Genomic DNA, 27,210 nt, shown 5'->3' on the forward strand with positions numbered 1-27,210 from the left:
TAGAGAGTTAGAAACATCGATGAGAGAGAAACATCAATCAGCTGCCTCCTGCACATCCCCCACTGGGGATGTGCCTGCAACCCAGGTACATGCCCTTGACCGGAATCGAACCCGGGACCTTTCAGTCCGCAGGCCGACGCTCTATCCACTGAGCCAAACCGGTTTCGGCCCGACTCTGTCTTCTGAGGAAGCGCAGGGACATAGTAATGAGAGGAACTGGCACGAGGAGTCCATTGCTGACCAAAGAACAGCAGCTGAGCACGTGAGAGCGACCCTGGCATCTAAGAGCTAAGAAGGGGCACAGTTAGTAAAGTCTCACAGACTTATAGATCAGGCTTCAAAAAGTCTCAGAAACAGCCCGGCCGGTATGGCTCAGTGATTGAGCGTTGACTTATGAACCTGGAGATCATGGTTCAATTCCCGCTCAGGACACATGCCTGGGTTGCAGGCTTGATCCCGTGTGGGGCATGCAGGAGGCAGCCGATCAATGATTCTCTCTGCCACACCCTTCCTCTCTGAAATCAATAAAAATATATTTTAAAAAATCTCAGAAACAGAAGTATGATACTAAAGGGGCAGTAAGTCTAAAAGAAGTGATATAAAAAAGGAAAGTCAGACAAAAATCAGTAAATTTCTAAAAAGAGTAATGTTGTTGTATGAGTTATCTGAAGAGCTCACTTTAAAGAATATGCCATTTCAGACCATTTTTTTAATGAGAAGGTATGTAAGAAAACGAATTCACAAATTTAATTCATTAATTAACAAAGATGATATGAAAGGCCCATAATCAAGGACAAATGCAAAAGAGTAGGAGATCTGAAAGAGAAATGGAAATAAGACTAAAACCTAGAAAATTTCTGAGGTCAATAACACAGGTGAGACTACGAGAGTTATGGGCTTTGGGGTCACCCAACTCTCTTCCACTTGTTAGATATGTGGACTTTGCTTAACCTTCGTTTGCCTCAGTTTATCAACCTGTAAAATGGAAATAATAAAGTCTACTGTGCAGAAATAAAATGAGCCACACACAGAAGACTTCCTACTGTATGATTCCATTCTAAAGATTTCCTAAACTTTATATGACACTTAAATTTATAGGAAAGTTCTTTTAAAAAGGCAAAATGACAGAGACAGGAACGGATCTGTGGTAGCCGGGGTCTGAGGCTGGGAGTGGAGAGTGACTACAAGTAGGCACAATGGAACTTCTGGCGGTGATGGAAGTATTCTCGGAGATGGATGAAAATAAGTGGACTAAAACTCAAATTACACTTAAAATGGTCATATTTTATGGAATATAAACTTTAACTCAATAAAGTTAAAAAAAAAAAAAGGCAGCCTGTCAGGATTGAAGAAAGTACTCACTGAGTGCTTACATGTGGCAGGTGCATAGCAAGTGCTCAGTAAGCGGCAGTGGGTGGGAGCTGCTTGGAGCAGACAGGTAATGGTGAAGGCTGACAGACAGGAGGCACGCATCGAGAACAGTGACCTGCAATTCAAAATTATTGGGAGATGCGGGAAAACATAAAGGAAAAAAGCAAAGAGGCCTGGCGGGTGTGGCTTGGTGGTTGAGCATTGACCTATGAACCAGGAGGTGACGATTTGATTCCTGGTCTGGGTACATGCTTGGGTTGCAGGCTTGATCCCCAAAGGGGGGGCGTGCAGGAGGCAGCTAATCAATGTTTCTCTCTCATCATTTATGTTTCTCTCTCCCTTCCTCTCTGAAATCAATACAAATATATTTGAAAAAAGAAAAAAAGTGAAGAGTAGAGACTGAAGCCAAAAGTTTGAGGAGATAAGGAAGAAAGGTTTGAAGTATCCTCAAAGACTTAAAGCCTCCTAGAATAGAAGAATAACAAAGATGAGGTCACTGAACTTGGAATCCATTGGTAAACCTCGAAGGAAGCAGAGAATGCTCCCCCCATCCTTTGGGAATGAAGAAAGGAGTCTGACTGAAAACAAGCACTATTAGCCCTGACACCAGGTCATTACCAAACACCAGGCAAATCATTTCTTCCTCAGCTCTGCGCTCAAGCTGAACACCTCACGGAGATGTTCTACTCTTTTCACCTACATCCCTGGTGCCTCTACCTGGATGCCTAACCAAGTCCTACTGAGCCCTCAAGGCTCACCTTCATTGCTGCCTTTTCTGTGAGAGGGGGGATCAGCTGTCCTGTACATGTGGATCTGTCTTTCTCTTACTACCTACTGAATGGCTATGTGCATCAGATAAACAAGTAAACCTAGGTTCAACGACTTGCTAGCTGTATGAACGTGAGAAAGGAACTTGAATAACTCTGGTCAGCCTGTTCCCTTTCTGTAATACATGGTAGCTGTTAGCATAAATGGTGACAGTTACGGCAGAGTCTGAATCACACAATTTTTCACTCTGTTGGCCACCCTCAGTTTTTATAAAATCCCACTCGTCCACTCTTTACTTTGAGAACACACCCCAAACGCATGTTAATCTCCCTCCAGAAAACCGTATCCTCCTGTTGCCGGACACCCTTAGTTACTACATACGCTGAGACCGTGGAGCAGCGGGGGCGTCACCCACAGTCCCAACAGCGCAGCGGCGTTCTGGGAGGACTGCGCCTGGGTCACCATGATTTCCAGGCACAGCTGCTGGATCTCTTCACCTGAAAGAGGAAAGGAAAAGAATATTAGTGCAGCTGCTGCTCTGCTTTTCAGCCGTCAGTGTCTCAAATCAACGCACCTGCTGTGTGACTTCTACAGGGGACAACTGCAGTAAACCAAGGTATTCCTAGAGACCTCTTAGAGATGAGGTAAAAGAATGTACCACTGGCCCCAGAATCCCAGGGCTTAGGACTGACAAGGGCCTTGAGGTAGCTGGGGTGATCTCTCTCATGATACCCAGGTAAACCTAAACACTCAAATACTATAAAAAATTGGGGGAAATTTTGGCTAAAGATCTCTTTGCCTCTGTTTCTCCTCCTCTCCACCTTGCCCCCAGCACACACAGAGAAATCTGTCTAGATCTGGCAGGACTTAGAGATGGAGCCACATTCTGCAGAGACTGAGTTTTTTTAATGGTCTGATCCCATCAGCAGACAGCTTTTCTTTTTTCTTCTCTTTTCCAAGGAGTTTTACTAAAACACGAACTTTTTCAATAAAGCATTCAAAAGCAGGGCAGAAGGACATATTTTTCAAATGAAATCTCTGATGACAGTATAGTAACAGCATATCTTATACTGGGATTAGGTTAAAAATGAAGGCATTTAAATAAAAAAAATTGTGTACAGTCAAAATCATCTTTGATTATCCCTTAAATTGCACATAAATCACAGCATAACAAATCTTTCTGTAGATCACGTATAAGCACCTACTGTAAAGTAACATTCATGACATACGCACACAAACATCCATAGTCACAGCATTGTTAAAATTATTGTCCCTCCCTCCCTCCCTTCCTCTCTCTCTTTTTTAAAATTTTCTGAAGGTGAGGGGCAAGTACATGAAGTTAAATCTGCATATGCTAAGTCCATGGAAGAGGTTGCTGGGGATGAATGAGAGAGAGGTGTGGAGAAGGTATCCCTTTGCCTCTCACCACACGTACCTGTAGTAGACAGGATACTGGCCCCTAAAGATGTCCACATCCCAATCTCTGGAACCAGTGAATACATTACCTTGTATGGCAAAGGGACTTTGCAGATGTGATTAAAGTTAATGACCTTGAGATGGGAGTTATTCAATTGGACTCATTAATTACATGAATCCTTAAACATGGGTAACCTAGTCCAGCTGCATGAGAAGGCCTCAGCCCTCTGCTCCTTGCTTTGATGATGAAGGGGGAGGGGGAGCACAAGTCAATAAATGTGGGCAGCCTCTAGAACAGTGGTTCTCAACCTTGGCTGCACATTAGAATCACCTGGGAATCTTTTTAAAATCCTGATTTCTGGGCCTCATCCTCTGGAAATTCTGTTTCTTTGTTATGGGGTGGGGCCATAACATTCGTAACAAAGAAACAGAATTTCCGGAGGATGAAGCCCAGAAATCAGGATTTTAAAAAGATTTCCAGGTGATTCTAATGTGCAGCCAAGGTTGAGAACCACTGCTCTAGAAGCTAGAAAAGGAGAGAAAACAGATGAACAAATTCTCCCTTTCTTAGTCTGTTTGGGTTGTTAGAACAAAGTACCATAGACCGAGTGGCTTATAAACCAAAGAAATTCATTCCTCACAGTTCCAGAGGCTGGAATTCCATGGCCAGGGCGCCCGTGTGGTCAGATTTCGGTGAGGATCCAATTTCTCACTGTGTCCTCGGGTGGTGGAAGGGGCTAGGGAGCTCTGTGCTGCCTCTTTTATGAGAGCACTCATCCCATTCAGGAGGGCTCCACCCTCATGACCTACTCAACTTCTCTAAGGCCCCATATCTCCTAATACCATCATACAGGAGGTTAAGATTGCAACATATGCATTTGGGGGTGGGGTGGCATGAATGTTCAGACCACAGCACCCCGCTAATGCATCTAGGAAATAATGCTGCCCTGCGATACCTTGACCTTAGCCCCGAGAGAACTCTGTTGGCCTTGTGACCTGCAGAACTAACTATAAGATAAATAAGTAAACAGGTGCCAGTTCAAGCCACTAAGTCTGTGGTAACTGGCTACAGCGCCCCCTTGTCTGCTTCCATGAAAGCTAGGGCAGAGGCAGTACAGTTTGATAAACAGCCCAGCCTTCTGGTGCCTGCAACCCATGCCCAGCAACATGCACATGTCAGCCAAATACTGCCTTGATGAGTTCACCTTTCTGTATCTGCCTGTGTCTTCAACCTCCCCTCAGCTATTTAGACAGTGACCAGTGAATGTAACCCAGAGGCCCCAACCGCGAAGTCAACCCTCTGACCCAAAGGTCTATCTAGTCAGTGCCGCCTATGACACAGAACCCATGTTTCGACCCAGGTCACACCCTAAAAGCAGAGTCTGAAGGAGTAAAAACACTTGATATTTACCAAAGTTTAGCCTCATAAGTGGGGAGAGCAGTGCACCCCAGTTCACAGGAGGGTACTGGTGGCTTTCGCCAACCGCCGCGATGGGTTTCATTACCACCTTGAGAAGGGACGGGGGCACTGACTCAGGACCTGCAACAGAAGGAAATCGGTAACAGGACATTTCCAGGGCATCATGCATGGAGTCGGCCAGTGCTCCCTCCTGGTTCTTCTGTTCCAAAGGAACTGGTATCACATCTTCCACTGTGGTCTATCCTTTAGTCCTGTGCTTTTAATTTCAACCCCACTTACTCCAAGACCTGGCTCCCTCTGCTCCTCACTCTCTCTTTCATTTGGCTCTGGTCTGTTCCTCTTGTCCAGATGGGAATATTCAATGTAACTGCTTAGCTGTCTTCCATGCTTCCTCATGTCTTTTCATCCAACTTTCTAAAAAGAGTAATGTTCTCTACAATACTTATTGCCTCACTGCTCGCTCATTGCTCATTCACTTCCAGAAAAGGAGACAATTACTGCTGACGCAGGAAAATTACACCTTCAGGGCCTGTGGCCCTAAATGGGTATGCCCTGTGCCTTGTGATTCACTGTTCCATTCCTCAGCCTGTGCATGGCTGACTACTCCGGAGGTGAGCATATAATGCGACAGCTAATCCATACATTAACCAGCTATGACACAGTACCACGACTTTAATATTATATTCTTACTAGTGGCCTGGTGCACGAAATTCATGCACATTAAAAGGGGATTAATTAGAGGAAATATTTTAATATTGCTATTTGCCTTTCTCTATAAAGAAGTGTCAGAGATGAAAGAAAATTAGTAAAATGTATATGAAAATCTCCCTCCTGTCAGAGTCTGGGGCGCACTGCAGGACCCAGAGTCAAGTCCCCACACACCCGCAAATGCCTCAAAATCGTGCAAGACCCACCCCTGTCAAGCCCCGTTGGGTGAAGGGTGTAGCCTCAGGTCCCCTGTCAAGTGCTGCTGGGTGGGGGGCGTGGCCTCAGGTCCCTGGCCCCAGCGAGAGGGTGTGGGGGTGTGACGATCATTTGCATATTAGCTCTTTTTTATATAGGATTCAGGTGGGGTAGTAAATTGAAATAGAAAAAAATGAGACATAGCACAGTTATAAGTGGAGCCATAGGCATAGTAGGAATTGGAGTAGCCATTAAGGGTCATGAAGTTACAAGGAGGCCAGAAATGATGTACAGAAAAGTGGAAGACCAAGAGGGAGAAGCAAAAGTAACAGGGGCATCATGAGCAGGAGAAGGGAAACCAGCATCAGCAGAAAGAGAAGCAGAATTAGCAAAAAGCATCACTACGAAAAGGAAAAGCAGGGTCAGAATCAGTAGAACGAGCTGCAGAATCAGCAGCCAATGAAGGGGAAAGCAGAAGTGGGAGCAGGGCCAGCAAAAGGAAACCAGCTGCAGAAAGGAGAAACTCAGAAAAAGGAGAAGCAGAGGCAGAAAGGGCAACAGAATCAGCAGACACTGAGGGGAAAGCAGAAACAGGGACAGAGTCATCAAAGGGAAACCAGCGGCAGAAAGGAAAAGCACAGAGAAAGGAGAAGCAGAAAAGGCAACAGAATCAGCAGGCACTGAGGGGAAAGCAGAAGCAGAGACAGAGTCATTAAGAGGAAACCAGCTGTAGAAAGGAGAAGCACAGAGAAAGGAGAAGCAGAGGCAGAAAAGGCAACAGAATCAGCAGGCACTGAGGGGAAAGCGGAAGCAGGGACAGAGTCATTAAGAGGAAACCAGCTGCAGAAAGGAGAAGCACAGAGAAAGGAGAAGCAGAAAAGGCAACAGAATCAGCAGACACTGAGGGGAAAGCAGAAACAGGGACAGAGTCATTAAGAGGAAACCAGTGGCAGAAAGGAGAAGCACAGAGAAAGGAGAAGCAGAAAAGGCAACAGAATCAGCAGGCACTGAGGGGAAAGCAGAAACAGGGACAGAGTCATTAAGAGGAAACCAGCTGTAGAAAGGAGAAGCACAGAGAAAGGAGAAGCAGAGGCAGAAAAGGCAACAGAATCAGCAGGCACTGAGGGGAAAGCGGAAGCAGGGACAGAGTCATTAAGAGGAAACCAGCTGTAGAAAGGAGAAGCACAGAGAAAGGAGAAGCAGAGGCAGAAAAGGCAACAGAATCAGCAGGCACTGAGGGGAAAGCGGAAGCAGGGACAGAGTCATTAAGAGGAAACCAGCTGTAGAAAGGAGAAGCACAGAGAAAGGAGAAGCAGAGGCAGAAAAGGCAACAGAATCAGCAGGCACTGAGGGGAAAGCGGAAGCAGGGACAGAGTCATTAAGAGGAAACCAGCTGCAGAAAGGAGAAGCACAGAGAAAGGAGAAGCAGAAAAGGCAACAGAATCAGCAGACACTGAGGGGAAAGCAGAAGCAGAGACAGAGTCATTAAGAGGAAACCAGCTGTAGAAAGGAGAAGCACAGAGAAAGGAGAAGCAGAGGCAGAAAAGGCAACAGAATCAGCAGGCACTGAGGGGAAAGCGGAAGCAGGGACAGAGTCATTAAGAGGAAACCAGCTGCAGAAAGGAGAAGCACAGAGAAAGGAGAAGCAGAAAAGGCAACAGAATCAGCAGACACTGAGGGGAAAGCAGAAACAGGGACAGAGTCATTAAGAGGAAACCAGTGGCAGAAAGGAGAAGCACAGAGAAAGGAGAAGCAGAAAAGGCAACAGAATCAGCAGGCACTGAGGGGAAAGCAGAAACAGGGACAGAGTCATCAAAGGGAAACCAGCGGCAGAAAGGAAAAGCACAGAGAAAGGAGAAGCAGAAAAGGCAACAGAATCAGCAGGCACTGAGGGGAAAGCAGAAGCAGAGACAGAGTCATTAAGAGGAAACCAGCTGTAGAAAGGAGAAGCACAGAGAAAGGAGAAGCAGAGGCAGAAAAGGCAACAGAATCAGCAGGCACTGAGGGGAAAGCGGAAGCAGGGACAGAGTCATTAAGAGGAAACCAGCTGCAGAAAGGAGAAGCACAGAGAAAGGAGAAGCAGAAAAGGCAACAGAATCAGCAGACACTGAGGGGAAAGCAGAAACAGGGACAGAGTCAGCAAAGGGAAACCAGTGGCAGAAAGGAAAAGCACAGAGAAAGGAGAAGCAGAAAAGGCAACAGAATCAGCAGGCACTGAGGGGAAAGCAGAAGCAGAGACAGAGTCATTAAGAGGAAACCAGCTGTAGAAAGGAGAAGCACAGAGAAAGGAGAAGCAGAGGCAGAAAAGGCAACAGAATCAGCAGGCACTGAGGGGAAAGCGGAAGCAGGGACAGAGTCATTAAGAGGAAACCAGCTGCAGAAAGGAGAAGCACAGAGAAAGGAGAAACAGAGGCAGAAAAGGCAACAGAATCAGCAGGCACTGAGGGGAAAGCAGAAGCAGGGACAGAATCAGCAAAGGGAAACTAGGTACAGAAAGGAGAAACACAGAGAAAGGAGAAGCAGAAAAGGCAGCAGAATCAGCAGGCACTGAGGGGAAAGCAGAAGAAGGGACAGAGTCATTAAGAGGAAACCAGCTGCAGAAAGGAGAAGCACAGAGAAAGGAGAAGGAGAAACAGAGGCAGAAAAGGCAACAGAATCAGCAGACACTGAGGGGAAAGCAGAAGCAGGGACAGAGTCAGCAAAGGGAAACCAGGTGCAAAAAGGAGAAGCACAGAGGAAGGAGAAGCAGAAAAGGCAGCAGAATCAGCAGGCACTGAGGGGAAAGCAGAAGCAGAGACAGAGTCAGCAAAGGGAAACCAGCTGCAGAAAGGAGAAACACAGAGAAAGGAGAAACAGAAAAGGCAGCAGAATCAGCAGGCACTGAGGGGAAAGCAGAAGAAGGGACAGAGTCATTAAGAGGAAACCAGCTGCAGAAAGGAGAAGCACAGAGAAAGGAGAAGGAGAAACAGAGGCAGAAAAGGCAACAGAATCAGCAGACACTGAGGGGAAAGCAGAAGCAGGGACAGAGTCATCAAAGGGAAACCAGGTGCAAAAAGGAGAAGCACAGAGGAAGGAGAAGCAGAAAAGGCAGCAGAATCAGCAGGCACTTAGGGGAAAGCAGAAGAAGAGACAGTGTCATTAAGAGGAAACCAGCTGCAGAAAGGAGAAGCACCGAGAAAGGAGAGGCAGAGACAGAAAAGGCAACAGAATCAGCAGACACTGAGGGGAAAGCAGAAGCAGGGACAGAGTCAGCAAAGGGAAACCAGGTGCAGAAAGGAGAAGCACAAAAAAGGAGAAGCAGAAAAGGCAACAGAATCAGCAGAATCTGAAAAGAGGGAAAACATACGTGAGGCTAGAGCCAGCAAAAGGAAAAATAGCCACAGAAAAGAGAAGCACATGAAAAAGAATAGAGGCAAAACAGGCAGAAAGGTAGCTGAATCAGCAGATGCTGAAAATGAGGAAGGAGAAATGGAGACAGAGTCAGCAAGAGGAAAATCAGCTATAGAAAGGAGGAGCACAGCAAAATAAGCTGATGCAGAATCAGCAGGAAAAGCAGCGAACTCATAGGCTGAAGAACTGGGAAAGCAGATGCAGAGGCAAAGTCAATAAAAGGAAAAAAATGTTGAAGAAAGGAGAAGCATAGGGAAAAGAAGAAACTTAAAAATGGGAAAATAACTTGAATAGACATTTCCCCAAAGATGATACAAAAATGGCCAACCAGGATATGAAAAGATGCTCAACATCACTAACCATGAGAGAAAAAAAATAAAAACAATGAGATATTACACCCATTAGGATGGACACTATAAAAAAAGAAAGAAAAAAGTGTTGGTGAAGATATAGAAAACTTGAAACTCTTGTACTGCTAGTGAGATTGCGAAATGATGGAACCACTATGGAAAACAATATGGTAGCTCCTCAAAAAATTAAAAATAGACCTACCATATGATTCAGCAATCCCACTCTGGGTGTATGAACAAAAAAACTGAAAGCAGAGTCTTGAAGAGATAGTTGTACACCATGTTCATAGCAGTACTATTCATAATAGCCAGGAGGTGGAAGCAACACAAATGTCCAACCTATATAATAAATAGGTAATATGCAAATTGACCATCACACCCTAGCACAAAGATGGCTGCTCCCATGTGGTCACAATATGACTACCACAAGATGGCCGGCAGGGGAGGGCAGTTGTGGGTGACCAGGCCAAAAGAGGAGGGTAGTTGTGGGCAATCGGGACAGCAGGGGAGGGCAGTTAGGGGCGACTAGGCCAGTAGGGGGGGGCAGTTGGGGGCAACCAGGCCTGCAGGGGAGGGCAGTTGGGGGCGATTAGGCTGGTAGGGGAGGGCAGTTGGGGGCGATTAGGCTGGTAGGGGAGGGCAGTTGGGGGCGATTAGGCTGGTAGGGGAGGGCAGTTGGGGGCGATTAGGCCGGCAGGGGAGCAGTTAGGTGTTGATCAGGCTGGCAGGGGAGTGGTTAGGGGGTGATTAGGCTGGCAGGCAGAACCAGTTAGAGGCAATCAGGCAGGCAGGCAGGTGAGCAGTTGGGAGCCAGCAGTCCTGGATTGTGAGAGGGATCCCAGATTGGAGAGGGTGCAGGCTGGGCTGAGGGACACCCCCCCCCCCCCGTGCACAAATTTCATGCACCGGGCCTCTAGTTGACAGATAAATGGATAAACAAAAAGTAATATATATGTGTATATATACAGACAATGGAATGCTATTCAACCTAAAAAGAAAAAGAAAAAGAAATCCTGTCACATGCTACAGCATGGATAAACCTCGAGGACACTTCACTAAGTGAAATACGCCAGTCATAACAAGACAAATGCTGTATGATTCCTCTTATATCAGGTAACTAAAGTAATCAAATAGAAACAGAAAGAATGGTTATTACCAGGGGTTAGGATGAGGGGGAAAGGATAAGTATTGTTTAATGGGTCTAGAGCAGTGGTTCTCAACCTTCTGGCCCTTTAAATACAGTTCCTCATGTTGTGACCCAACCATAAAATTATTTTCCTTGCTACTTCATAACTGTAATGTTGCTACTGTTATGAATCATAATGTAAATATCTGATATGCAGGATGGTCTTAGGCGACCCCTGTGAAAGGGCCGTTTGACCACCAAAGGGGTCGTGACCCACAGATTGAGAACTGCTGGTCTAGAGCTTCAGTAGAAATTTTTTTTTTTTTAAAAATTACAGTTTACATTCTATGTTATTTTGTACTAGAGGCCCGATGCACGAAATTCATGCAAGAGTAGGCCTTCCCTCCCCCAGCTGCCGGCACTGGCTTCCCTCTGGCACCCGGGACCCGGGCTTCCCTTGCAGCCCTGGCTTTGTCTGGAAGGTCGCCAGGAAGGACGTCTGGTCTAATTAGCGTATTATACTTTTATTATTATAGATTAGTTTCAGGTGTAAAGCTAGTGGTTACACAATCATATACTTTACTAAGTGCTCGTCCTGATATCTCCAGTACCCAAATGGTACTGTACAAAGTTATTTTCCTATGCAGTATTTTACATTCCCATGACTATCTTGTAACTACCAATCTGTACTTCTCAATCCCTTCACCTTTTCACCGAGACCCCCAACTCTCCTCCTATCTGGCCACCATCAGTCTGTTCTCTGTATCTGAATCTGTCTCTGTTTTGCTTGTTTGTTTATATTGTTCTAAAGTTTCAGTTTTGCAAGATGAAAACCTTCTGGAGATTGTTTTCACAACTTAACACTATTGAACTGTACACTTAAAATGGTTAAGATGGTAAATTTCATATTATAAGGTTTTTTATAATTGAAAACTTTTTTTTTTTTAAAAGAGAGACGTTGGGTTTCCATTTCTGCATATGAGGAGCTTGGAAGTCCCCACTCTGTTCTAACAACACATAAAAAGCTGAACAGATTGAAAAATCATCTTACTGGAGTCCTAAAAAAGGGAAGGACACAGGGCACACTGCTGCCCGCAATGTGGAGTCTGACAGGCTAATCAGGCATTGGTTTTATTGTGCTCTGCTTTACTGCACTTCACAGATAATTGTATTTTCATCAATACTGAGGCAGGACCCTCCACCAGGAAAAAGATTACGACTCTCTGAAGGCTCAGATAATGGTTAGCATATTTTAGCCAAAAGTATTTTAAGTTAAGGTATGTAGGGTTTTTTTAGACATAATGCTATTGCACACTTAATGGTATGCTACCCTAGATGAAATGGACCAATTCTTTGAAAGACACAATTTGTTGAAACTCACACAAGAAGAAATAGATAATGTGAATAGGCCTATAGCTATTTACAAATTGAACCAATAATTAATAACCTTCTAAAATAGAAGGCACCACGCCCAGGTGAGTCCAGTGGTTGAATTCTACCAAACATTTAAGGAAGCAAATATACCAATCCTCTGCAATCTCTTTTAGAATACAGAAGCAGAGGAAATACTTAACTCATTCTATGAGGACAGCATTACCCTACTAGCAAAACCAGACAGAAACATAACAAGAAAACCACAAACAATGCCTCTCATGAACACAGACAAAAAAAATCCTCAACAAAATATTAGCACATTAAATCAATATATAGCAGATAAGGCAACAGAATCAGAAATTATACACCAGACGATGGACACAGACAATAATGTGGTGAAGGCCCAGGAAGGGAGTGAGAATGGGGTGGAGGGGGTCAGTGGGGGAAAAAGGGAACATCTATAATACTTTCAACAATAAAGATAAATTAAAAAATGAAACTCAACACACCTGCTACTTTTCTATTCTGTGTTACCAGCAATGGAAGCTTTATTTCTAGTTCATCTTGAGATGTCATACTAGGAGAGCAGGAAATATTATCAGGAGCTAACCATTGCTATTACAAGGAGAAGTATTTCTGTAAATACATCCATGAACACATTCATTCATTCAGCCAGTAACTGAGTATCTGTTAGGCACCAGGCACTGTTCCATACATGAAGACGGAGTTGAACAAGACAGAATAAGTCACTCTGCTCATGGAGCCGATATGCCAGTGAGAGGACACACAGCCATGGGAAAATCAGGTGTAGCAAAAACAAAACAGCAGTGACAGGAATTCACATAACTCCATACTGGTCACACACATGTGACAATTGTCCCTAGACAACACTGGCTGCAAATTAGAGTCTCTGATTTCACAAAAAAAGCAAACAAAAATTCAGCTGTTTTTTGGAGTCCTTTTGGCTCATGATTCACAAAAATGGCCTGATGAACTGGTAGACAGGGGGTGGGGGGTGCAGGGGGGAGAGGGGAGTAAATATCTGTGCATAGAATTACTTTTTTTCTCTCCTTTTAAGGACTAGCATAGAATTCTATATTAGGTATCATTAATTTGTAAGCAGATTTCTATTAATTTTCTTTTTTAGATCAAGTGTTTTCAAAATCACATAACATTTTACTTCAGGTCCTTCTACAGACTTCCTTATACAATTTTTGAAGTTTCCAGAGGACCTAGTTTCCGACAGTGGTCGGGCAGTGGTCGGCAAACTCATTAGTCAACAGAGCCAAATATCAACAGTACAACGATTGAAATTTCTTTGGAGAGCCAAATTTTTTAAACTTAAACTATATAGGTAGGTACACTGTTATTAACTTAATTAGGGTACTCCTAAGGCTTAGGAAGAGCCACACTCAAGGGGCCAAAGAGCCGCATGTGGCTCGCGAGCCACAGTGTGCCGACCACGGACTAGGGAATCGGGGAAGACACTGAACCTGCCTCCTATACCAGGACCCCGTGCGAAATATGACCATTTTCTAGATGTTTTATTGCTGAGACAATGAGCTCTCTCCTGACAGGACAAGAGAACTTTGGCCAATAACTGCATTTTACCGCGCACTTCCCATGGTGTTCTATGTTCTTTAGCATTGATCTGATATGTATAACCAAGTGTCGGAAACCAGGAGAACTTGCAGAATGGAGCACAGGGTTGAAAACCGAAAAAGTACTACAACACAATAAACCCTCCACCGCTAAAGGGCAGAGAGCCAGTACCTAATAGCATAACTAGATTCACACAAAACGTCCCACCATCCTGGCAGGGAACTAAGTCTGGCCCTACCCGGAACGAAAGGAATTATCGTAACTGCTAGGAATGAAGAAAATTCCCGAGAGCCCCACGCATGTGGGGGGACGTAAGGACAGAGAGCGGGTCCCCAGGCCTGGGGAGAATGAAGTCACCTGGCTTCCTCCCCAGAGATCTTTAGCATTGCACACGAGAATCCAAATCTCAGCCCTGGGAATGGCTGGCTCCCTTATTACAGCGTTTGCCTTTCAAGCAAGTGCCTCAGATAAAAGCAGATACTGAAGTGCTTTATAGACAACGGATTTGGGACTGAGGCGACCTAACAGTGCTTGTTAAACGGATCCAGATGTTTTAAAATCCAGATACAAAGTTGCTTTAACTCTCTCATCCAGTTGAAGGCTTCAAAGAACCCTGATACAAATGGCATATCGGAACATAATGCATTACAACGGGACCCATTACCACACATACCCTGGCTACACGGATTTCAGATCTCGGTGCCACAGTGCACGTGTGTAAGCCCTTTGGTCAGAGTCTGGAACTCGCAGGCTAACAGCCGGTGATACACACATTCCCATCACCAGCACGTGGCTGAGTAGTGTGGAGATGTCTTTACTTTCTCCATCTTCAGAGTTGCTTAGCAGCGACTTAGCTTAGAATGATCTATTCCCGTAATGGCGAACCTATGATACGCGTGTCAGAGGTGACACGCAAACCCATTTTTTTGGTTGATTTTTCTTTGTGAAGTGGCATTTAAATATATAAAATAAATATCAAAAATATGTCTTTGTTTTACTATGGTTGCAAATATCAAAAAATTTCTCTATGTGACACGGCACCAGAGTTAAGTTAGGGTTTTTCAAAATGCTGACACGCTGAGCTCAAAAGGTTCGCCATCACTGATCTATTCCCATGTACGTGCTTAAAGCTGTAGATCAACAAAAATTGGAAAACGATTACTTGCCAAGTACTCCTCTCTAAGCATTTAGGATGAGACACAGATGCTCTTCCTGCCCTTGATGAAATTACAATTTGAGGCAAAAGACAGACTTTAAACAAAAACCCCATAAAGAATTAAGCAAACCATTACGCATATACAAAGTAGTATGAAAAGCACACAGAAAGACACCACGTGAGAAAGCTAAAGTAATCTGGGACCACCAGGGACTCCTCTCTCTTCCCTCACCGAGGAAAGGATGTTTAAATCAAGATGAAAACGGTGAGCAGAAATTTTCCAAAGTCCTCAGAAAACAAGGTCGGGCAGTTACAGCAGGCGCATGTGTGGGCTAGGAGGTGCTCAGCGCCCTGCCAGAAACGCCTCCATCGTTCTGACAGTCATTGGAAACAGCATGATTCTCACATGTCAGTCAGATACCAAGAGCTGGTAGGATGTTCTGTCTTAAGATCAAGCACCTCAGCCACATCAGGCGTCATCAGAAACAAACATCTCTGGCCCCTCAGCACCGGGAGGAGTGCCAAGCAGGTGGCTGCCCAGCGGGGACCAGGGCCTGAGAGCAAGGCAGCTATGCCCAGTGGAAACAGGGGGGTGATTTCATTTCGGGGGGCTCAGAAAGTGAGCCAATTTACTGAGAATAATGGGCACCAGGTTTCTTATTGTCAGAGAGGAAGCTAACAAATATGAAAAGAGGGAAAGGCAGAGGGAACCTGTGGTGTTGAACTGTGATGGGAGACATTACTGTAAATCTGTGGTTTTCAATATACATATAGCTAGATGTAGAAATAAATGCTGACATGAGAGAAAGGGAGGGGCGAAGTGGGGAGGGGAGAGAGGGACAGAGAAGGAATTTCCTGACTCTGTCCACTGAAAGGGCCTGACAGCACTGATGGGATGATGTGTGGCCACATCTTTGCTTCTAAATATCAGTCTGCACTAGGAAGAAGCTGCACTATCTGGCTATTGCAGGGCTGAGGATACTACAACATGAGCCTTAAACATCTTGTCCACAAAGAAAGAAAGTATCTCAAAGAATGACGGGGTCATGCCAAAAGGACACGAGAGCCAACTTAGAGAGGCCCTTACTGATCTAAATCTGGAACAATGTGAGGATCCAAACAATTGATAAATAATTAAATAAAATAGGAATTTAGAGACCACCAACTTACACCATACACAAAAATAAACTCAAAATGAATAAAGGACTTAAACATAAGACGGGGAACCATAAATATATTAGAGGAATCCACAGGCAGCAAAATCTCAGACATATGCCGAAGAAGTATCTTCACCGATACAGCTCCTAGGGCAATGGAAACTAAAGAGGAAATAAACCAAATGGGACTACATCAAAATAAAAAAGCTTCTGCACAGCAAAAGAAACCATCAACAAAACAACAAGAAAGTCCATTGCATGGGAGAACATATTTGCCAATGTTATCACCGATAAGGGTTTAATCTCCAACATTTACAGGGAACTCATACAATTTAACAAAAGAAAGATAAACAACCCAATCAAAAAAATGGGCAATGGATCTAAATAGATACTTTTCAAAAGAGGACATAAGGAAGGCCAAGAGACATATGAAAATATGCTCAAAGTCACTAATCATCTGAGAGATGCAAATCAAAATGACAGTGAGGTACCATCTCACACCTGTCAGAATGGCTATCATCAACAAACCAACAAATGACAAGTGCTGGTGAGGATGCGGAGAAAAAGGAACCCTCATGCATTGTTGGTGGGAATGCAGACTGGTGCAGCCACTGTGGAGAACAGTATGGAGTTTCCTCAAAACAACTAAAAATGGAACTCTTATTTGACCCAGTAATCCCACTTCTAGGAATATATCGCAAGAAACTAGAAACACCAATCAGAAAGGATATATGCACCCTTATGTTCATAGCAGCACAATTCACCACAGCTAAGATCTGGAAACAGCCTAAGTGCCCATCAGCAGATGAGTAGATTAAAATCATGTGGTACATCTACACAATGGAATACTACGATGCTGTAAAAAAGAAGGAATTCTTACCATTTGTAACAGAATGGATGGAATTCGAGAGCATTATGCTAAGTGAAATAAACCAGTCAGAGAAAGATAAATATGACATGATCTCACTCATTTCTGGAATATAATGAACAACATAAACTGATGAACAAAAACATATCCAGAGATAGAGAAGCATCGATCAGACTGTCAAACCTCAGACGGAAGGAAGGGGAGGGAGGGGGTATGGGGGAGCGATCAACCAAAGGACTTGTATGCGTGCATATAAGCCTAACCAATGGACACAGACACCAGGGGGGTGAGGGTATGAGTGTGTGTGTGTGTGGGGGGGCGGTAATGGGGTGATAAGGACACATATGTAATACCTTAACCAATAAAGAAAAAAAAGGAATTCAGTAGTTTATACTAAGAAAGAAAGAAGGAAGGAAGGAAACAAAGAGGGAGAAAGGAACGAACAGCATTCCCTTACAGCATAATGCCTACTAAAAGTAAAAGGGGTAACAGAATTTTAAGAATCACCTTTTGGCAAATACTATAGTAACAATTAATTCAGGCAAGAAAACATTAATAATATTAAAACTAATGGGTGAAAGAAGGATAACAAATGGGATATTCATAAAGTCTCAAATTATCTCCACACAAAATATTGATTGATAAGGGAAAAGGGATATGTTACAGTGGAGAAACCTGGAAGGCATCACCTACGTGATCAAAGCTAACATCCCCAGAGGGAGACAGACAGCATGTGCCACCTGACGGGATGCGGGGAGAAGAGCAGAGCTTCAGGGCCCTGGTTTTCCTGCCAAAGATGATGGACCCGACTCTATCGTGAGGAACAACAGTCAAACCCAAACACAAGACTGTTCTAGGAAATATCTCACTTCTAATTTTAAACATGTCAAAGGCATGAAAGACAAAGAAGGCTTGAGGGACTACTCCAGGCTAAAGGAGATGAACAGATGACAAATAAGCACAGTGTGACATTCAGGATTAAATTCTTTTTATGCTAAGGACACCATTCCGACTGTCAGTGAAACCTGAATATCAGGTGAAAGGAATATAGGAGTTACCTGGCTATTTTCACTGTTTTGTAAGTTTGAAATTATTTCACAAGAAAAAGTAAAAGAAAAAAGGTACACTAAGAAACTCTCTAAAATTTAAATAAAAAATAAACAACCTCTCAAGCAAGTACATGCAACAGTGTTTATTCCTTCTGGCAATGAAATGCAAATTAAAGTCTTAAGGTATCATTTTATACCTGACTGGTTTTTACTGTAGTCATTTGTTTATATGTTGGTTTGCTCTGTAGTATGATAACTCGAAAGGGTTTATTATTTACTTTGTTTTCTGAGCACTGTTACATAAAGCAATTCATAAACTTGTAATCCTTACAATGACTCTATAAACAAGATTCCATTATTTTCTCCATTTCCAGGAGCAACTGAGGCTTTAGAGCAGCCGTGGGCAAACTATGGCCCGCTTGAAATGAATAAAACTATTGGAAAAAAAGACCGTACCCTTTTATGTAATGATGTTTACTTTGAATTTATATTAGTTCACACAAACACTCCATCCATGCTTTTTTTCCCAGCCCTCCGGTCCAGTTTAAGAACCCATTGTGGCCCTCGAGTCAAAAAGTTTGCCCACCCCTGCTTTAGAGACTTAAGCCACTTGCCTAGAATTACATAGCCAACAAGCAGTAGAAGTAGGTATGAACCCTGGCAGTCTGACTGCCCTGCTTAACCGCTACGATTCCCTGCTTTGCATCTTCAGAGGGCTGAGGTACTGAAACCTGGGACAACCCTTTTGAAGAGCAATGCATGAGGCCATGTCGTCCCTATAGTCAGCAAGTCCTCAGACTCTTGCCTACTAATAAATTGCTGAGAATTTGTCCTCAGGAAGGCTACATGCAGAAGAAAGAAAACTAGATGTATAAAGATGTTCTCCTTGGCTTGGCCCTGGCTGGGGAGCTCAGTGGTTGGAGCAGCATCCCGATGCACCAAGCTTGCGGGTTCGATCCCTGGACAGGGCACATGCAAGAATCAGCCAATGAATGCATAAATATGTGTAACAACAAACAGATATTTTTCTCTCTCACTCTAAAATAAATTAGAAAATATTAAAGATGTTCTCCTTGACTTGGGGTGGTAAACACACAATACAGTGTACAGGTGATGTGTTGTAGAATTGTGCACCTGAAACCTGTATAATTTTGTTAACCAGTGTTACCCCAATCCTATATAATCCTGTATAATAAAGAGCTAATATGCTAATTAGACCGGACAGCGGAATGACCTTTCAGAACGACCAGTGGGCTGGGCCGCTGGACCACGAGGCAGCAGGGCCATGAGCGCTGAGGCAGCCGGGGCAGTGAGGGCCTACCCTTGCACGAATTTCGTGCATAGGGCCTCTAGTAAATTCAATAAAAAGGAAAAAAACCCCAAACAAACAAAAAAGAAAGTCCTTAATTATTTTTGAATAAAATAAAAAAGATGTTCTGTATAATAGAAAAATTTTAATGACTAATAGGGAAACGTTCATTTTGATGAACTTGATGGAATAGTCTACAGTCATTTAAAAATGGATAATTATGGAGACATATGGGAAATAGGCAAATTTTTATAATGTAATATTAAGGTAAAAATATAAAGTATATGTATACTTGAAAACATGTAAAAATTGTGTGTACATAAAAACAACAAATTAAAAAGTACAGTTCAAAAGCGATTGTCATTGTTCAAGGGACATGGAATAATTGGTGACTTTTTTTGATTTTACATATTCTCATGGTGTTTACAACAAAATTAGAAATTAAATATTCCCAAAACATACCCATGAACAAATATCTAGAAAGTAATGCAAGGATTCTTTTTCTGCTTCCCTCCAAGCCTCCCTTTGGAGGAGATCAGTGGTGATTATGTCCATGTTCGTGGGAAGTTGTCAAATTTGTCAAAAGCAGACAAAATACTATAAATTTTATGATTCAATATAACATACCACCATCTAGAAAAGTGGTTCTCAACCTGTGGGTCGCGACCCCTTTGGCGGTGGAACGACCCTTTCACAGGGGTTGCCTAAGACCATCCTGCATATCAGATATTTACATTATGATTCATAACAGTAGCAACATTACAGTTATGAAGTAGTAGCGAAAATAATTTTATGGTTGGGTCACAACATGAGGAACTGTATTTAAAGGGCCAGAAGGTTGAGAACCACTGATCTAGAAGGACATGCACTGGAATGTCTACTGTGGAGCCTCCTCTAGGAGGTGAGATTGTAGGGGATAATTTTTTCTTCTTTATACCATTTTTAAACTTAGTGCTATACACATGTATCCATTTCTAATACTCTTTTAAAAAGAATTGTATAGGTCAATTATTACTAAATTAAAATACTTTAAAATAACAGTCTTGGCAACTGGCTGTAATTTCATCAGAAAAATAGCACAGCTTTCTCATATCGTTTTTTCTACACTCAGAGTTCACTAATTTTGCTCCTTTGGCTAGACTTGTCAACAATTATAGCTCATGTTAATAGTTCAAAAATGATTGAGAATATACCTATCTATAGTTTATACATAAGCCCAATACTTATATATACAGATATCACTGATCAATGAATTCATATCAAGGAAGAAATGTCATTCACAATGACTTTATTATAAGGATTTAAATATACTTTCCTCAAATAATACTTCTTACTGTGAACTTCAAAGTCAAATAGAAAAATATAAGCTTAAAAAATTAGTCACATTCCCCAGCAACAGAATGGTAAGAAAAATAATCTTAAATCATTAGGTACAAATACATAATGTTAGCAACAGAAATAATTACTTTTATTAAGAACATTTAGTACATTTAAAATGTTTTATAAAAAAAGTAAATGAAATCTTGAAATCTGAAAAATGCAATGAGGTTGGAAAAAACTACAAAATATCAGAAGTCAGAAAAAAGAATAAATGAATTGAAAAGAAGCAAAATAAGAGTCAAAATTTAAAGTTCCTTAAGGGGAAAAAATGATTCCATGATAGGAAGACTTAAAAATTAAAAACAAATTTTAAGCCTAGCATAGTCAAGGAAAGTCCATAGGAATAGATAAGGACAAAGAACAAGGAATAATACACCTGCTAAAAGAAGGCCAGAGCTATTAGGGAAGAAAAGAGAATGTTACCGGATATAGCAAAAAAAAAGTTATATTGAAAATTATTAACTGAAGTCTTTAATAACTAGAAGGGATTTAATCTATTTGGTATGGTTTTAAAATGTAGGCCTACTATGAACAGATAGGATTCTATGAACATCTTGTATGTTCTATCGCATTAGTATTAAAGTGAGAAGAGCCCTAAGCATCAGAAAGCAGATGAATAGATTCGCCCTCTCAAATTTGATTGCCTAAAATTGAGATCATGATGCCCAATCTCCTGGCATGAGTGTGGCACAGGGTTAACTCGCCCCATTGGTCTTCCTCATGTGAGCTAGCAAATGGCACACAGAGGCAAAGGAGCCACACTCTCCCTATAGTTGGCCGTCTTCTGCCTGTACCAAGCATGATTTTTATCCACGAGAGCCATTTCTTCCTCAAAAGAGCTCACCAAAGTTGTCATCCTTCCCATCAGCAGCTCCACTGGGCTCTGGGGGATGACATCCAGACATTTCAACTCAAAAGCTGCTTCAGAAGGGAGTTATTAAAATTCAAATGAGCTGGGCATATTGAAGAAGAAACAGTCGTTTGCATGCACACCTCCACACTGGGCCACCCCTTCAGTCCCCGAGAGCAGGGCCTGGTTTTGTTTTTGTAAATGGGCTTCGGAGACTGAGGTCAGCCTCCCACGGCCCCCACTCCTCGGGGTCATCATTAGTAATGTGTGAGGCTGAATAGATTTTCCTCTGAATCTAGTCAGCAAACCTGACAGGAAGGCAGCCCTCTCCCACAACCTGAAAGCGCCAACAATCTGACTGGTAACAGGGCCTTTTTTCATACTTCATTTATCTGTTTCAAAACGGCGTTCAGGAAGGCCGCAATGACGTCGCCGAGGGCAGCCCCCTGGCTTCTCAGGTTTGGAGCGAACGCTCCCTGTTGTGCCGTGACTGCATCATCATAAACGTTACGTTCAACTCAGAAGGCCCCACAGGCTTCGGAGAAAATGCATTTCTGCCAAGAACTAGGGCTCTGGGAAGCCAAATGACATTTTATTCACTGGGAAAGAGTCTATCTTTCATTTGACCTTAAGGATTTTTTTTTCTCTCATGGAAATTATCTCACATTATCACCATTTAAAAATTTTATAAGCTATCAGGGAGCGACCAAACAAAAAATTGAGCAAAAATATATATCCCTGGAATTATCTTAGCCATGGAAATTTTAGATGCTCCGTTAGTAAAAATATAATTTTTTACTTATGAAGACATCTTTCTTAGCATATGTACTTCATATAGACTTGATGGTGCTTTAAACAATGAACTTCGCATTATGAGTAATGCGAATATGACATGTTTAGATATAACTGTATCATGTACAACAGTGACATAACCATGTTTCAGTTTCCACTTGAGGACCCGTGAAAGCAAATCACGCTAACTCAGGACCCTAGGAGAATAGCACAATTTCTAGAACTGCAGAAACTAAAGGAATTCATCTCCAAGCTCTGAAGGGAGTTTCTAATCTGGAAGCGCCAGGGATTTCTGTACCCAGTGGGAAATCAGATGACGTGACCTTTACCATCTCTTTCAATGGTTAAGATTTTATTCTTCCACATCTTCATGAAGCAAACTCGCTTCCTTCAGATTTCTTCATGTTCATTTGTTTAAAACCTTTTCCCCCTAAAATCGAGATGGCCTTGTGATACAGGCACTGGCTTCGCCCAGACTGACCTACCCTGCCCAAAGAAGAATGGAACCAGCAAACAGCAGTGGAGGGTAATTACATGATTGAAACTGGTTCCTGAGCTGTGATGTGTTGAGTTCGAATCCATTTTCTCCCCGTGGCACTGAACAGTATGTGTATCATTAAAGAGTATTTATTTAATAAGTTAGATGGCATTCTTTTGGCTCCAGTTAATACAAAAGGCACTCAATCTCCATGTTCAGATTGCCCGTGCTCTAATTTGGGCGACAGGAAGAAAGAATCCCAAAGGACAAATGTTTGCAGAGAAAAAGAACATGAGCTAAAAATAAAAGCTGGAGCCAGTGATTCCAACAACACAGGGTGATCATACAAGGTCCAGGGGAAGACCCACTTCCCACTCAGGTCCTGAAACATAGACGCACCCAGGCCTGTTTCCCCTCTTTAGGTGACACTCACTTGAAACTGACAGGAAAGTAATGTTTGCTTGTTCCTTTGACATCACCGGATGGAAGATGAAGAAAGGTCTTCACAGAGCACCCCTCCCTCTCACCCCACCAGGTCAGATACGGTGATTCCGGGGGACTCTGCACCGTGCGTGCTTTCTGTGCCACTTACTGTAGTTGGGATCCCCGTCCTCACTATTGCAAAGATGCTCTAGAGGAGGAAAATCATCGCCCCTTCAGACCTGTGCTGTTTACTTAGACGAAAGCATGCTCAGCGCACACTCCTTACTTAATATGCAGAAGGAAGGATAAAACTTGAGAAATGTGTTTACTTGCCTTTTTTCCCTCCCGTAACGAAGAAGCCAATGGCTGCTCTAATAAAACTGCTTTCAGGCAAATAGCTATAGTCAGTAGGAACTGTGGAGACAGAAAAATGATCAAATTAACCAATGAACTTGGCGGGGCTAATGAAGGAAAGATAATGCTGCCAAATCAACCCAGAGACAAACCGGCGATGTTTACACCATTAATCTCAGCACAATTCTCTGTGGCTGCACCTAATTCTATTAAAGTGGCCAGCCTTGGAGTCATCACTTAGGCGAGGCAAGCTATCTAAAATGGTAGTAAACCTAGTAGAATCTGGAAACCACAGAGGATGAATATTTTACTGAAGTGGTTTAAAAAAAAAATCCTTGCCACATTGTCTCATCAACGAGCCCCAAGCCCGTGACCTCCTTAGTGTCAGGAAGGTTTCTGCCGGGCTTGCAGGCTGAGACCACCATTCTGGGAGCCACTTCAGGACATCCCGAATAGGATATAGGAGCCATGAGACATAACAATCAGTATCAACAGCAACCCATCTCTTACTTCATGAGGCAGGGACTAAGGGACCAACATGGACAAATAAACAGGTGCTGCTGACCTGGAACAGCGAAGCAGTGACATTTATGCTCGCTGAGTCCTGGGAGTTTCCAGGATTCTTTTCCTCCCAGAAAATTCCATCAGAAACAAGTAGCTGTACTTTTCCAGACATACAATCATTTTGTTCCAAAGAACCTGGGTGTAGAATGATTCACTGTGACCTGACCTGAGTTTATGTGGGCCAGACCACATAGCCCATAACGTTTAAAAACCCATGTAGACCTGGCTGGGGTGGCTCAGTTGGTTGGGCATCAACCCATGCACCAAGGGATTGCTGGTTCAATTCCCTGTCAAGGCACATGCCCAGGTTGTGGGCTTGATCCCTGGTGTGGGTGTGCAGGAGATGGAGGGTGTGCAGGAGACAGCCAATCCATGTTGTGTTCTCATATCAATGTTTCTCTCCCTTCTTCTCTCTCTAAAAACAAAAAACTATTCTTAACAAAAAAAGCCTATGTAAAAAAGCAAACATGCGATTGTACCAGGACCCTGTGAGAGCACTGCCCCTTAAAACTAGCATTACCAAGGGTTTCCTCCGATGACTGAGTTTTCTTTCTTTTCTCCATTTTAATATGACAGCTGCCAGCTGTCTAAAGTTCATTATGTTGGGAATGCCGCGGAATAATGTCCTATTTCTGTAGCTCAGGAGTGATTGAAAGTGAGGGAGACAGTAATTACAGGGGCCCGTGTTCATGGTAATGCTGTCCACACACTACCTGTCAGGGGATATGTGGAACTAGGTTTTAATGAGGAATCTTTGGTACCTAAACCCCTCTGGCCTGGGTCCAAGAGAGCCAGTGGGTCAAAATTCTACCAAGAGCGAGGAGCAGATACAGATCCCAGTATATTATAGTGATGCCTCCCAGAAAATCTTCAAGTACGAGCATAAATTAAGCATGTGGGAACTGCAAATATTCCTTATTGCTTGTTATCAAAAAGCAGAAATAGAAAAAGCCTTGTTATACTAAGACCTAGAATTTCAGTTCCAGTCAATGAGATGCACAAGTTTAAATGCACTTATCCCATTATTTTCTCAAAAGCAGGGGCCAGAAGAATTCTAGCCATATGTGAAGAGGCTTTTATTTTTTTTAATTTAAAAAATATTTTTATTGATTTCAGAGATGAAGAGAGAGAGAGAGAGAGAGAGAGAGAGAGAGAGAAACATCAATGATGAGAGAAAATCACTGATCGGCTGCCTCCTACATGCCCCCTACTGGGGTTGGAGCCTAAACCCGGGCATATGCCTTGACCGGGAATTGAACTGTGACCTCCTGGTTCATAGGTCAATACTCAACCACTGAGCCATGCTGCCTGTGCGAGGAAGAGACTTTTAATGAATATGAGTAGTATACAAACTATGATTATTACATCTGGTAAAAAAAAAAAAAGAAACTTTGTTCCAAGCTTCAGAGACCTGGTTCTTTTTTTTTTATTTTCTGGATTTGTCACTGAACCAGCTCTGTACATAAGTTACATAATATTTCTGAGCCTCAGGTTCTTCTTCTGTAAAATACAAGATTAGACTCAATGTCTGAACTGTTCTCTCAGGGAGGCAGAAAGGAAGAGTGAAAAGAGCATGGGCTTTGGAGGCCGACAGGTCTGAGTTCAAACTGGTGTCCGCCACTAACTGCCTTGTGACCCTGGGTAGGTCAGGCAGCCTTTCCACAGCCCATGTCCTGGTGTCAAATTGGGGTGGTAATTCTTATCCCCATCCCTGAGGGTTGTTGTGGAGACTAATGCTCTTAATAGTTCATAGCCCGAGTCAGCACCCTCCTTCCAGCTCCAGTGTCCTATGGCTCTACTCTTACCGGAGGTTCTGCTTTGATTTGAGGACAGAGTAGACAGATGAAGATGTCCTAGAAGCCAGATTGCATTGGACTGAAGACCAATCACCCCGGACACACTGATGACCTATAGATGAAAATGTGACAGTTCAGTGATGGGAAATGATCCAAACTCAACTCAATAAAAGGCCACTCACAGAAAGTCACTGATCTCTCATGAGGTGGCAACGAGAAGCTCTATGACAAGGTGTAACATCACCTGTCTAGTCTACTAAGTCTGGGATGATTTAGTCGGTAATCAACAAGTGTTGCTGAATGAATGAATGAGCAAATGAATGTACGAGTGAATCAACTGATGATAGAAGAGGATAGTAGTGCTTGTCTCAGGTATCCCCAAGTCAGATAGGTCTCAAAATATTATCAAAAACTGCAAAAAGAAAATCCAACAGGTAAAAAGAGGTGATAATTTGTTTAAAATACCTCTAACAATGGAAGGAGATATTAACAATGGAAGGAGGTATTATTTTGTTCTCTTCTTTAAATAATTTTCAATTAATGCTTGATCATTCATAATAAGCATTTTAAAAATAGCTTAAATTATAGATTCTCCTCCCAAGTTATAGCAATTTAAGTTTAAGTATTTTTTTTAGAATATTCATATTCATACAGGAAAAAGACAGTTTCTTCTGTTCAGAAATTGATGTTTGCTTTTGAAACTTGAATTACTAGAAGTTCTTCAGGTGTTATAATCACCAACATTTTACAAGACGAAAATTACGCTAAGTGACAAGACTAGGACACGAAGGTCTATGTGCAGTAAGAATTCCGAGTAGACAAATGAGATGCCTGAAAAGCAATGTGACAGACACTAGGGGCAGTCCTTCAGGCTGGGAGGACCAGCTGTGGTATTTGTTCAGCTTCTTCCATGCTGTCTGTACCTCCAACTTTTATGCAGTGATCATTAAAAAAATAAAAATACTGAGTTATACAATCATTTCTCAGCACATAACTATGCTCATTCTTCAGCCAAGGCTCACGCTGACAGTGACTTACCCACATCCTTGTCTCAGTGACATGGGAACGGGTGCCTCGACTTGCTACTCAGACATCTGCCTGCCCTCTGATCACCGTCCCCTTCTCCTCGCAGGGTCAGGTTTTGATTTTTATGGGAAACTAATGCCAACTTAACTCAAAATGCCAGCTTTCTTTTTTTCCAGAAGAGTGCACGTATGTCAGCAAATGCAGGGCCACAAACCATTTTCAAATGCCCTGAAACTCACCATCAGTAAACAGCTTTCCTCATTTTCTAAGTAAAACAGTTTGTATCAT

General features: G+C 42.8%; 1 protein-coding gene across 1 annotated transcript in view; it reads right to left on the bottom strand.

Annotated features, from left to right (window-relative positions):
- The window catches only part of FOCAD (focadhesin), a 286,965-nt gene that overhangs the window by 11,715 nt on the left and 248,040 nt on the right, over nucleotides 1–27,210 (bottom strand). Inside the window, exons 34-37 of the mRNA XM_059656547.1 lie at nucleotides 25,906–26,008; nucleotides 23,516–23,596; nucleotides 4,967–5,095; nucleotides 2,521–2,636 (exon numbers count right to left, since the gene is read on the bottom strand). Coding sequence (XP_059512530.1) covers nucleotides 2,521–2,636; nucleotides 4,967–5,095; nucleotides 23,516–23,596; nucleotides 25,906–26,008 — 429 coding nt within the window. The remainder of the gene's footprint in view (nucleotides 1–2,520; nucleotides 2,637–4,966; nucleotides 5,096–23,515; nucleotides 23,597–25,905; nucleotides 26,009–27,210) is intronic.

This window comes from Myotis daubentonii, chromosome 11, assembly GCF_963259705.1.
Source record: "Myotis daubentonii chromosome 11, mMyoDau2.1, whole genome shotgun sequence".
NCBI classification, from domain to species: Eukaryota; Metazoa; Chordata; class Mammalia; order Chiroptera; family Vespertilionidae; genus Myotis; species Myotis daubentonii.